This window comes from Chelonia mydas, chromosome 12 (genome assembly GCF_015237465.2).
Source record: "Chelonia mydas isolate rCheMyd1 chromosome 12, rCheMyd1.pri.v2, whole genome shotgun sequence".
NCBI lineage: Eukaryota > Metazoa > Chordata > Testudines > Cheloniidae > Chelonia > Chelonia mydas.
The window spans coordinates 24,033,730-24,046,991 of record NC_051252.2 but is presented as its reverse complement, the minus strand read 5'-3'; the positions used below and the strand labels follow the sequence as shown (position 1 = coordinate 24,046,991).

The following is a 13,262-nucleotide window of genomic DNA, read 5'->3' as shown; positions in this document are numbered from 1 at the left end:
CATTCTAGGCTCTACCCCAGACTTCCTGGGTACATCTTTAGCTTTTTGTGCCTCTGCTCCTCCTGTTCAATAGAAACAAGAACACTTCCTCCTCTCCCCACACTTTGCTGGTCTTGTCTATTCAGAGAGTAAGTTCTTTGGGCAGGACATACACGCAGAAGGGTTATGTACAGTGCCTGGCACAACGGGCCCCATTTCTGGTTGGGGGCTTGGAGTATAAATAACAGGCCCTGAGCAGTACAAAGGGGCTAAATTCTGGTTGCAATTGGCCAGGAGAAAATTCCCCTGGAGGAGGAGATCCTTCTGGTGGCATAAATCCAGCCACTCCTCCCTGACATAGAGAGCATACCAGAGGAGGTATGTCTACACTGCAATTAAAAACCCACTGCTGGCCTGTGCCAGCTGACTCAGGCTTGTGGGGCTCAGGCTAAGAGGCTGTTTAACTGCAGTGTAGACATTCAGGCTCAAGCTCTGGGACCTTTCCACCTCACAGGGCCTTAGAGCCCATGTGCCAGCCTGAATCCAAACATCTATACTGCAATTAAGCGGCCCCTTAGCCCAAGCCCTGCGAGCCTGAATCAGCTGGCACACACCAGCTGCAGGTTTTCAATTGCAGTGTAGACATAGCATTATGGACCTTAGGCCAGTGGCTTAAGTGAGAGCAGCCCCTAGCAGCTCTGACTCCCTGAGGCTGGGCTGGTACAGAATCAGGGATCTTTAACCAGTTCCCTGCCTGCCCTCCATCCCCTGTGCTAAGCAGAGCTTGGATGCAAGGGAAAATCAAGCCCAGCAATTAATAATAATTTCAAAATGTCTAAAGCATCACTTTGTACACTGCTTAGAATCCACAAAACCATGAACACTGTATAATCTGTTAGGAATGTTGATCTCAGGAGGAAGACCTGTAAGATGCAGAATACTTTCAAGTCTTGCCTTATTAGTAATTGGAACTGTAGTTAATATTCACCGTAAACACACCAGTCAGACTTGATAATAAAGAATCACTAGCCTAGGAACACATACTCCACTTTCTCTGCATTTCAGTGTTAACTCCGTCTGAAAACAACACTTAAATAGAAAACACAAAAACACTGGTGCGGTACTAACATTCCAAATTTTCCAAAATAACAATCTGAGTAGCAATTCAAGTTGAAAAGCAACTTGGCTTAACCTTGAGGCTACTAAACGACTTGATTAAATTAAAGGGGTAAAAAAACTAATAAATATTCAAAACACTTGATAATGCTTTGTTTGACATAAAAAACATTTAATGCAAGTCTCACTGGAAAACCTGTAAGGTTTTATACCTTAAATAATGTTTTGCATTTAGAAACACCAAAAGATTCCATTTGCAGCCTTTGATTGTTTTCTTCTATTACTTTAATCACACTGGCAAAATTACAAGATTTCTCCGAAGTCAAAACTGTTTACAGTGCAGTTTTACAGTGCATAGCTTTGCAATGCATTCTTCTTTGCATTTTTTGTTGAGTTACTCCCTACCTAGCAACACTTTGCTTTTCTGAGCCTACATTACCCTGGGGTCTACTTTAGAGCTATCTCAGGGAGGAATAAATTAAAAATACAATTAACCCCATCCAAGAAGGCAGCATGGAACAGTGGACTGAGCATGGTCTTTGGGGCTCGGAACGCCTGAGTTCTAATTCCAGCCTTGCCACAGCCTCTTTGAGGCTGGCATACACTTTGAGGATACACATTCTCACATCCCCTTGGTTCTTGTTGTACAGCATCTCTAAAATCCATCCTCCCAAACCCTTGACAATGCCTTGATCCTCTCTCCCAATTACTGCAGTCTCCTCCTCCCAGTTCTCCTTGGCTGGCTCCCACCACTCTATCCAAAATATGCTGCTAAAATCATCTCTCTCTCCTGCCATTTGTACTATGACCCTTTTCTACTCAGATCCCTTCACTGGCTCCTTATCATCCACAAAGTGCTTGCAGCCCTTAGCTTTATGGTCCCGGCCCAATTCCACTCCTACCTGCATCTCCTCTCTCATTTTCCCCATCTGCCTTTCTGCTCTTCCACCCCAACTACTCCATTTATAGTCTTCTCCCTCTTTTCCACACTTCTCTACACTCAGACAATCCACCTCTTTTGCACCACCTTCTCTGCATACAGAGTGCTGAAGACCACATTTCTTGTGCAAAGCCCTTCAACAAATAATCTACGACAGCCAAAACCTTGCCACTGCTTTGAGACCAGATCTTCCAGTCTCCATTCTCATCATATATTATGTGTCTGCACTCTGATGTCTGGCCAATTTAGACAGTAACTTCCTTGGAGCTGGGGCCATGTAAGATTATTCTTGCTATATAAAAAACAAAAATACCTTATTTGTACAGCAGTGGCTGAGATTTGGTTTAGGTTGGGGGAATGGTTATACTCCCCATTCAAAACTAGTGATGATTCCCATCTGAGGAATGACTCCACCATGACCAAATTATGTGCCCTATCTAATTATACATGAAAGCTGAAATTTTATTGAAAATCTAGGAGCATTCCCCTTTCCAGAGGCATGTCTGCCAACTCCAAATTGGGATATATTCTTATTTAATTGTGGTGTCAGTAACCTGCTACACTACCTTTTGGATCCTGTTGTCTTTTAATTTTTGGACACGTGCCTGGATATATCAGGGCATTCGTTTTTGTAAATCCAAATATAAATAAATCACCTAGGAGGAGATTAAGTCTCACCACTCAACCATTGAGAATTAGCCAAGTTGTCATCATCTACAACCAAACAGTCAAAACGTATTGCTCCATAGAATCCCTTCAAAAAATTGCATTCTCCTGAGAGCACTTCATCTTTCACAATCTGTGTTAGGGATCTCTCCTTGAAAGCAAAATGTCTTAACGAGTAATGTCTAACAGAAATCCTCATGGGTTTATTTAAGATTATGAGGGGTTTTTAAATCACCAATTTTACTTTATACAACTCAAATTGCAATAACTATCAAATATGAAACATTTCTTTAAGGTGCTGAACATTAAACTGTGGTAAATGTCAGCTCTTGCTGCTGCCGCTTCTTAATTGTTGTTATGCCCTGATAAATAAGCTAAAAATGTGAGAAAATAAAATTAGTTTAGAAAAACTGATTTAGCCTTGAGCTTCATCATTTAACTTTTTATGGTATCCATGACAACCACGGGTCTATTTATTAAATCATAGCGTCCCCAATGTAATACACAACTACTAAAAACTTTAACAATAAACATCAACATATAGTTAACTGTGTTTAGGTCAAACACACAAACAAACCTACACCAAAATAAATGACAGAATGGGGAAAAAATGGATTGTAGACATGGCCTCACTTACCTTAAAGTCATCTGGGAGTAGCAGTTTAGATGTCCTTAGGAAACTTAATATGTATCTGAAAATTTCACCATCTCGATCAATGAAATAATGTTGTTTTAAACTGTCCAAGACAATAGGCTCTGTGCCATTAAACAGACGACTTATTCTGAAAAAAGAAAAGAAAAAAAATGGGTAGAAGAAAGACAAAATTTCATTAGATCCTGTAGGCTTAGAAACAGTCCAGCCAATTCAGTTGTCTCAGTTCAACTTGCATAGGGATAACAATAATAATGCAGTACCTTAATTCTGTAAACTCTGTGACAAAGGAGAATGTGCGCAAAGATAGATGTTACATACATAAGCCTATGTAACACACACACGCGCACACACATACATCTATACTGATGGAGAGAGGGCCTTATTTCGCAATCACTCCTCATGTAAAATTCTCATTGGTCACAATAAGGGCTGCAAACAGGGCCCATAATTTTGACAGGAGTATTGCCTAGAAGGCTTTTGCCCTGCAATAGGCTGGGCATAGCTGATATGGATACGGGGCGCTAACTATGTAATAAGTCCCTAATTACCATGTACAGCTTATCCTGAATTGAACTGTGTTGACCTTCTAGCCAGTACATTTTTCACCAGGTCAGTTCTCATTAGACAAAAAAAATTTCAATTTTTGAGAAGACAGTTTAAATTAACCAATGTTAGTTACATAATCCCTCCAGTGCTAAACATTTAGACCTCTGTGGCAGAATGGTTTAGACAACTAGTTTTTGCACAGTTAGGAATGGTCCATACAAGCTTCTGCAACTATTCCACTTGAGGCCCTGTTGCCAGTATTCCAAGAGGAGTCATTTCTCACCAGGTGAGGCATACAAAGGGAAGTCATTTACATGTTTGGTTGCCAAAGAAAAGGAATGTAGACATTATGCCAGGTGGCTAATTGGTTAGACATAAACCTGACCAAAATGCAAAGTTTTAAATATTTCCTCTTTAATGAGACCATCATTCCAGTTCCCACTGCTATCTCCTTTAAGGTGTAAACAGTATACTCTACATAGCAAGAGCATTGCTTGGCTGGGATTTCATCCTCCCCAAAGTTACAAATGACTGTTTGGTTACAATATGCTTTGTCTTCCCTTGAGAATAACACAACTTATATAGATACACAAACATACATGCAATATTCTTGAAAGCAGCATCATAGAAGTCAGAGACAGAAATAACCTATGAAGTAATCAAGTCCATCTCCCCGATAATCATAGTTTCCTACTGCAGTTACTAGTGTTTTGCCACATTTAGTTTTAAATGTCCCAGACAACGGGAGTTCCATTATTTCCCTGGGAGACTATTCTGTGGTCCTCTAGATTCCACTGCCAAAAAATTTCCCCTGCTAGTTAGCTTACCTATGCTCCCACTATTCCCCATTGTAGCCCCCTGCACACTCTAAATAATTTTCTCCCACACCATGATGCTAATGCTCATCAAATATTTGTATTAACTCTCCCCTTAGCCAAGCTATACCATACACAGACCCTTTTTAACCTTTCCTTATAATCTTTCCAGCTCCTTAATCTTTTTTGCTTCTCCCAGAACTCCCTAATTTGCCCATCTCTCTCTGATAATATGGTGCCCAGATCTGACTGCAGTAAGCCAGGTGCTACTGCACCAGAACTATTTAGAGAAACTAGCACCTCCATATTCTTTGATGGATATTTTTGTGTCTGCAGCCCAAATTTGAACAGGCCTGTTTTGAGGTTGCATTGCATTGCCAATCTATGTCCACTTTGCTCTCCACTCTTGCACCTAAAATCTGGTGTCTCTAGCTCTTTCTAATTTAGTATCATCTGCAAATTTAATTAATGTGCCATTTACTGTCTTCTGTATTAATTATGGAGATATTAAGTAAGAATGAACCTGACACAATTCTCTGCTACACTTCACTAGAAATCCAATGCACTTACCCTGACTCCATATTTTGCTGTTTATCTTTGTCCTGTGTTTACAATCCTTCAGTTAGCATCAATACATGTGCAAGTGTTTGCATCATAGCCAATTTGAAATATGAAAATATACCAAATGCTTTCCTAAAATCCAAGTACAACACATCTGCTGCATTTCCTTCAACTTCTAGTTTTGCAAATCGACCAGAAAAAGCAATCAAGTTTGCCTTGCAGTGTTTATACAGTGTAAACCCATCGTTCCATGAGCTCTCGAAGTTTAAACGTCTTGTTTTCACTTAATAGTTATTCCACTATTTTGTCTTCTAATTGTTATTTTACTAGAAGTTACTAGGGGTATCTGCTTTAGTTGTTACAGGTTAAATATGCCCTTTGAACAGTGTTATATTTTAGTCCATTAACTACAGGGTTAATTTCCTTCACAAAGTATGCACGTGGGCTAAAGGAGTCCAACTGAGTTTCTGTGCAGCTCTCAGTTTAACTGGAAAGAGTAAGAGATATCCTGATACAACAACTCATGTTCAATTTTGCACTTGTATTGAATTAATTTGCTTGGTGACAAAGTAGCTTTGAGAGCTTCTACAGAAGACTGCTGTCTTACAGCAAGGCTGCAGCTTTGATCTCTTAACCCTTGGAACCTTTCTTCTGTGTTTTAAGACACACTGAACGAAATCCAATGGCTGCTTTCAGATTATTCAGTATAAAAAGAGGAATATTTGTCAACAAAGAAGAGACGTAGGGAGGATTGGAGAAAGGATTTCCAATTAGGCTGTGCTTAGCACAGTGCAGGACTTTTATTGTAGAGAAAACAAAAGGCGAGTTTTCAGGCCTGTGTGGATTGCCTTCAGCAGTATTTCTTCACTACTGAATTTTGCTGCTTGGGAAACTCACAGAGTGTTGAAAGACTTAACTGCCACCCAAAACCAGAATGAAAAACGATTAAGGATTTACCTGACATTTTAGGAGGCTCTTAGGCTCCAAGAACAAACTTCAGTTGCAGTATGTAATGCTGCACCCAGAAAGGGTTCCTCCTCCTAAATTATTTCACAAATGCAAACGACACCTTTGTGAAATCCGCTAGAAGGAACAACATTTCTGGAGCACATGGTGAATTCAGTGAAAATGACAGGAACATGGGTTTCAGGCCGAAACCTTGCATGACAGTTTTGCTGGGGATCTGTAAAGCCATGAAGAGCCTGCTTACCGACAGCTGCACATTAGAAAGAATGATCACTTGATTTGCTTACTCAGGTAGGCCTCACTTTGGAAGAGATGAAACAAAGCCTGCAACAGTATGGAAAGGAATGGTTTGCAGCCTGTTCAGTAAAGGAATAGCATAGCAAATAAATAAAATAAATTGCAATTTAGGCAAATGAGATTCAGCGTGCAAGATGCCTGTTTGGAAACCACAAGAATGATCTGTGTCCTTTACAAGACCAGACAGCTGCTGGAACTGCAGATCTGCATATAACTATACAATAACAGAGGGTCATGTGTCTGGAGAGATGTGCTGTTTCCTTGGACACTGGAATATGGAGACGCCTCAGGGCTTTAGCAACTTGGCACTGTGGTTCAGGCATGTCATCAAGCAGATATAACAGAGATGCCAAGGGTTGGCTGTCCTTAAGAGTAAGATTTACAGCCCCAAAGAGTGAGATTCAAGGCCAAAGAGTGAGACTTTCCAGGTGGCGCGTTTCGTCACTGCTTAAGACAGGGACTCTCATCTTTGGTCCTTGGCGACATCCAATAGTCCAGGTTTTTAATCCAACCAGCGCTTAATAGTTTGTTTTAAAAAGTAAACTGCTAAATATTGCACATGAAATACTTAAATGTCCTAATCCATACTAAAGTCTAGAGCAGCGGTTATCAACCTGTGGTCCGTGGCCCCCTGAGGGTCCATGGATTATGTCTAAGGGGTCCGCAAGATTTAGACTGAAAACTGAACAAAATTCAACTTTATATACAAACAACAGCTTTCCAAAGGGGTCTGCACCTCCATTTGAAATTTTTTAGGGATCCACAAATGAAAAAAGGTTGAGAACCACTGGTCTAGGGCACAGGAGAATTTTATCTACAATGCAAACCAATGGATTTTAATAAAAACAATTACTTGCTTGTTGGAACAAAAACCTGGGTGGTTGGAGATCCCTGAAGACATGAATTTGTCCAGTGTGGTTTTAATTTTGAACTGTATTTTGCAGAACCAGCAAACTTTTGATCCAGTCCTGTTTGTTTTCTGGGCAAACTCAGATTTGTTTGACCACACACACACACAGGCGGATTAGGGGCTTGTGGGGCCCTGGGCCAGAGCAAGTGGGGGCCCCTCCCTACCCCTTCTGCCTGCAGTCCCCCGTCCCGGCATCTTGCTGGGGACCGGGGTCAGGGCATGGGGGCTTCCCCTGCTCCCCAGCAGGAGCACCGGGCGAGTGGAGCAGATTGGGGCATGTCCATTTTTCTGGGGGGCCCCCAATTGGCCAGGGCCTCTGGGCACAGGCCCCGTCGGCCCAGTGGCTAATCCGCCACTACACGCACATACACCGCCTCCTCTCTCGCCCATAGAGAATGCCTGCCGGCCTGCAGTCTCCATGGTTACCACAGTACACAAGCTTGGAAAGCAGCTTTCCAAGCTCGAAGCCCTGGGCCTGAGGCCCCGAATGTACTGTTGTCTCTTGCGGCGCCTGAGTAATTTTAAATCTTTATATATTTACTCAAAATGAGTGAGATAAGCTTAGGAATGTGTGTGAGTGAGATAGCATGCTAATGAGCGAGTATCACACCCAATGAGTGAGACTTGACATGTCTGTATTCACAGGGAGGAAAGCGAGGGGAAGGGATATGGAAAAGGTGGCAGGAGAGCACGACTTGCACTGCACAAGGAACCTCCTGACATTCAATCCACCAGTGATTATTGTTGTAAGTAGAAGTATTCATCACCACAGTATCTGTGGCAAAATGATATGAAGCCAGCATCAGCAGAAACCACTTACTTTCACTGCTGTTTGGAAGAGAGTGGAAACCTCAAGAAAGTGAAATACCAGGGAGGTAGGAAAGTTTCCAGCACTGAGATCTTATTTAGTACTTCCAAAGACTTCTACATGTCTTTTAGTATATATTATACTTTCTGATTAATAAAGACATTTTTGTCATGATTTAATTTCCAGACATTGGATCAAATCCAGACTGGATCCATTCAACAAGTTCCTGTAGGCCTTAGGATTCTGCAAGACCTTAGGATTCTGCACTTGCCTTCCCCTTGCCCCTTATTCCTGAGACATGCTGGGAGTACTTTCCTGTAGTACTTTTTACAATGCTGGCTGGTTCAACAGTTCTTCTTACCAGCCTTGTCTCTTCACTGCCCACTCTGACTGCAAGGCAGCTCTTCCACTTTGCGTGGCCAGCACACAGCAGATGCTAAGCACATGCTGATCAGTGAGATGCTCCTCAGGGTACGTGTGTCCACCTGGCTCCCTTTACTCCTGCTACTCCCAAACCTGCCTCTGCAGAACAGTGCCCACAAAATGGCTGTGGTCCAGCTCTGGCCTAGTGGGTCTACTGGTTAATTTGACGCTGGATCAAACACTTTTCACTACTCTTCCTCACTTTTTGAATGACACCTGCTGATTCTATTTCTATAGTTTCTTTGCACTTCCATTGTTTTTGTTAAAGACTTTTACATTTTCAGTAATATTAGCCAAAATGCCAAAGGGGAGTTTCCAGCTTTATATTGCTTTAACAAGGATATTAAGATCCCCTTTTATTAGATTAAAAATAAACAAACCAGCCAGCCAACCCACATTTGAATAACTTTACCGGTAAACTCTTTTCTTGCTTCCTTGGAAATTAAAAGAATCAGTTTACTGCTTTTAGGTATCTACAGACCCTCTGTTTCAGCCCATGTTAGGCCAGTAACTCTGGCCACCAACTCTCTACCTGGAAGACAAAACTAAACTCTCTTTGGTGCTTGTCAGAAATCATTTCTTAATTTAACAGAGAGGTCATTACTGAGTAATGACAGCACTGTCAACTCCTGGGGTTCATGAGTTAGGCCCCCAAAAATCATGAGATTGGCTTACAAATCATGAAATTTTAAACATAAATGTTGAGGTGGTTTTGTATTCCTGAGATCTGCTTTTTGAGCTTTTAGAGTCACATTTTCAAGATTTTCTTCATTGCCAAAAAAGGGGCTCTTTTTTAAAATGAAAGCTGAGATTTATCATATCATCTATCCCGTATCATCTGACTGCAAGAAGCTTTAAGAAAAATACCAAATAACATGAGACTTGTGATAAAACTGGGGTCGTCTGTAACACCTGATGTGAAAAAACAAAACTGTGGCTACTCTTCTCTCAGGTTCCAAAATTCCCCTGGCCATGCTCACAGTCCCCTAGCATCCACAACACTTGCCACACCCACAAGTCCAGCATTCCCCACCCATCACACCCACTCTGCCAGCTCCTACAAATTTCGTTAACAAAGCATGCTAGGCAGTGTCAGTAAGACTCTTTACCACAAGTAGTGCATTAAAAATATTAATTTAAGTAATTATGTTATGAATATTTAACTGTTCAGTAATATTTTTGTCATTTATAATTTATTTGTTTACATTTATTAAAAATGGATTTTGTAGATATTTCTTCTGCCCTTTGTCAAATTAGTCAGGAATCTACATTTAGAAAATTATCTTTAAAATGTGGCTTTTTGTAATTTTTTTGCAGGGAGGAAGGGAAGAAATTCTACTCTGGCTGTGCTCCAAGCACAAAGTACCTTTACTGCTCCGTTGCTTTATTCTTCTCTTCACCTGCTGCTCCCCTCTGCTTTTCCACACCCTGCTGTTTTACTCCAAGCATAAGCAGAGTGGCAAAGTGAAGTTGACAAGATCTCTGAAGCTCTCTCTGCACTTGATAAGGAGTCTGTCAATTGTACTTGGCTGCTTTGCTCGTGCATGGAGTTGGAGCAGTAGAGGTGGGGAAGCAGAACATAGGAGAGAGAGGAAGGAAAAAAGGGACTAATTTCTTTAAGTATATCAGAAGCAGGAAGTCTGCCAAACAGTCAGCGGGGTCACTGGATGATGAAAGTGCTAAAGGAGTACTTAAGGAAGACAAATTAGTTGCGGAGAAGCTAAATGAATTCTTTGCATCGGTCTTCACCTTGGAGGATGTGGGGAAGATCCCCACACCTAAGCCATTCTTTTTAGATGACAAATCTGAGCAACTGTCCCAGACTAAGTTGTCAGTAGAGGCGATTTGGGAACAAATTAATAAATTAAACAGTAATAAGTCACCAGGACAGATGATACTCACCCAACAGTTTGGAAGGAACTCAAATCTAAAACTGCAGAACTACTAACTATAGTATATAACCTATTGCTTAAATCAACCGCTGTACCAGACAACTGGATGGTACCTAATGATTTTTTAAAAAGGCTCCAGAGGCGATCCTGGCAATTAAGGCTAGTAAGCCTAACTTCAGTACCAGGCAAACTGATTGTATAGTAAATAAGAGAATTATCAGACACTCAAATAAACACTATATACTGGAAAGCGTCAACATAGCTTTTTAAAAGGAAATCATGCCTCACCAATCTATTAAAATTCTTTGAGGGTGTCAACAAGCATGAGGACCAGACTCATCCAGCTGATAATAGTGTACTTGGACTTTCAGAAGGCCTTTGACAAGGTCCCTCACCAAATGCAGTTCAGCAAACTAAGCAGTCACAGGATAAGAGGGAAGGTCCTCTCATGAATCAGTAACTGGTTAAAAGATAGGAACAAAGGATAGAAATAAATGGTCATTTTTCACAATGGAGAGAGGTAAATAGCGGGACTTGTATTGTTCAATATATTCAGAAATGATTTAGAAAAGAGGGTGAACAGTGAGTTGGCAAAATTTGCGGACAATACAAAATTACTCAAAATAGTTAAGTTCAAAGCTGACTGCAAAGAGTTACAAAGGGAGCTTACTGAACTAGGTGACTGGGCAAAAAAATGGCAGATGAAATTCAATGTTGACAAATGCAAAGTAATCCACATTGGAAAAATAATCCCAACTATACATAAATTAGCTGCTACCACTCAAGAAAGAGATCTTGGGAGTCATTGTGGATAGTTCTCTGAAAACATCTGCTCAATGTGCAACAGCAGTCAAAAAAGCTAACAGAATGTTAGGAGCCATTAGAAAAAGGATAGATAGTAAAACAGAAAATATCATAATGCTGTTATATAAATCCATAGTATCCCCACACCTTGAATACCGACTGCATGGTGATCTAGTTGCCCCATCTCAAAAAAGAAGTATCAGAATTGGAAAAAGTACAGAAAAGGGCAAGAAAAATGATGAGGGATATGACACACTTTCCACATGAGGAGAGATTAAAAAAGACTGGGACTGTTCAGCTTAGAAAAGAGATGATAACGGGAGACTATGATAGAAATCTATAAGATCATGGATGCTGTGGAGACAGTGAATTAGGGAAGTGTTATTACTTCACTCAACACAAGAACTAGGGGTCGCTCAATGAAATTAAAAGGCAGCAGGTTTAAAACAAACAAAAGGAAGTACTTCTTTACACAATGCATAGTCAACCTCTGGAACTCATTGCCAAGAGGTGTTGTGAAGGCCAAAAGTATAACTGGAATTAAAAAAAGAATTAGATAAATTCACAGAGGACAGGTCAGTCAATGGCAACTACTCACAACAGTCAGGGATACAACTCCTTAAACCACCGACTGCCAGAAGCTAGGACTAGCTGATGGACTGGATCTCTCAATAATTAACCATTCTGTTCATTCCCTCTGAAGCACCTGGCACTGGTCACTGTCAGAAGACAGGCTACTGGGCTAGATGCACTATTGGTATGACCTAGTATGGCTGTTCTTATGTTCATCCAAGGATCTCAACAAACTTCATATAAAATAATTTAAGATTCACAAGACCCCTATAAGGTCTTACAGTAGATATTATTTCTGTGTTGAAGATGGAATGCTGAGACACAGAAAAATTAAGTGATTGGCACACAGGACCAGAAAGCAGTTGAGTAGTATTTCACCCTGCCACGCATTCCATTTGAGAATATGAATTTACCCTGAAGAAAACGCGAGACTGCCAGCAGAGTAAGGTACTATTCAATATGCGTAAGTGTAACAGAATTAACCCAGGCGTAGATCCCAGGTCTCCTGTCCTCCAGTCCTATGTTGTAACCACAAGATCACACTTTAGCTCCAGCATTGAGCAGTACTGCTCAATGTTTCCAGCAGTATTTTTTTTTTCACATTTTCACTCTGTCTATTACAAAACTAATGAGGCAGACCCAGATTCACTCCAGGGTATGCACAGAAGTCCCCAGTGGCAGAAGGCTATCGGGGGAATGGAGCTGGGATAGTGAAAAGCAGCTGCAACCTCCTTTATTATGGGGTGCGTTTAAGGGGCCCCAAGCTGCCTGAAAAGCAGGTGGCACCTGCCAGGGAGAAGGCATAGGCGGCCTAGGAGCGTACTGAATTAGCGCCGCCTGCTCTGGAGCTCTGATGAAAATTCTGAGGGAACAAAGCACTGCTGTCCTTGGCTAGAGCACATCCTCCTCCATGCCCTGCCACACAAGGGGCTTAGCTGAAGCGTGGAGATGTCATTTGCACCTTTCTGCACCACCTTTCCTGAATCTGGCTCATAATTTTATCTTTCAACTAATATGAAGATTAGTATGAAGCTCAATAGAAAAAAAAACCCTCCTCTGGATAGTTGTAGCATATTTCCACACACTCTCACCTATCCAATAGGGACTTTTAAAACCTTTTCCCATTATGGCTAGGGCCCCAGCAATTTCACAGCCGTGAAAAATGTGTCAGGGACCATGATATAAGCCCTTCCCCCATGAAATCTGATCTCCCCCATGCTGCTGGGAATGCCCCAGCTGGGGGCTTGTAGCTGGAAGTCCCGGCCAGGCGAGGGAGGGACAGGACTTGGGGCTGCAGGAATCTCTGGAGCT

The 13,262-nt window shown here is 41.4% G+C and overlaps 1 protein-coding gene across 8 annotated transcripts in view; it reads right to left on the bottom strand.

Annotated features, from left to right (window-relative positions):
- Positions 1-13,262, bottom strand: part of KCTD15 (potassium channel tetramerization domain containing 15) — a 50,195-nt gene that overhangs the window by 13,870 nt on the left and 23,063 nt on the right. For all 8 annotated transcript variants that reach the window (XM_027821085.3, XM_043526027.1, XM_027821089.3 and 5 more), the window contains one exon: positions 3,339-3,483. In XM_027821085.3, coding sequence (XP_027676886.1) covers positions 3,339-3,483 — 145 coding nt within the window. The remainder of the gene's footprint in view (positions 1-3,338; positions 3,484-13,262) is intronic.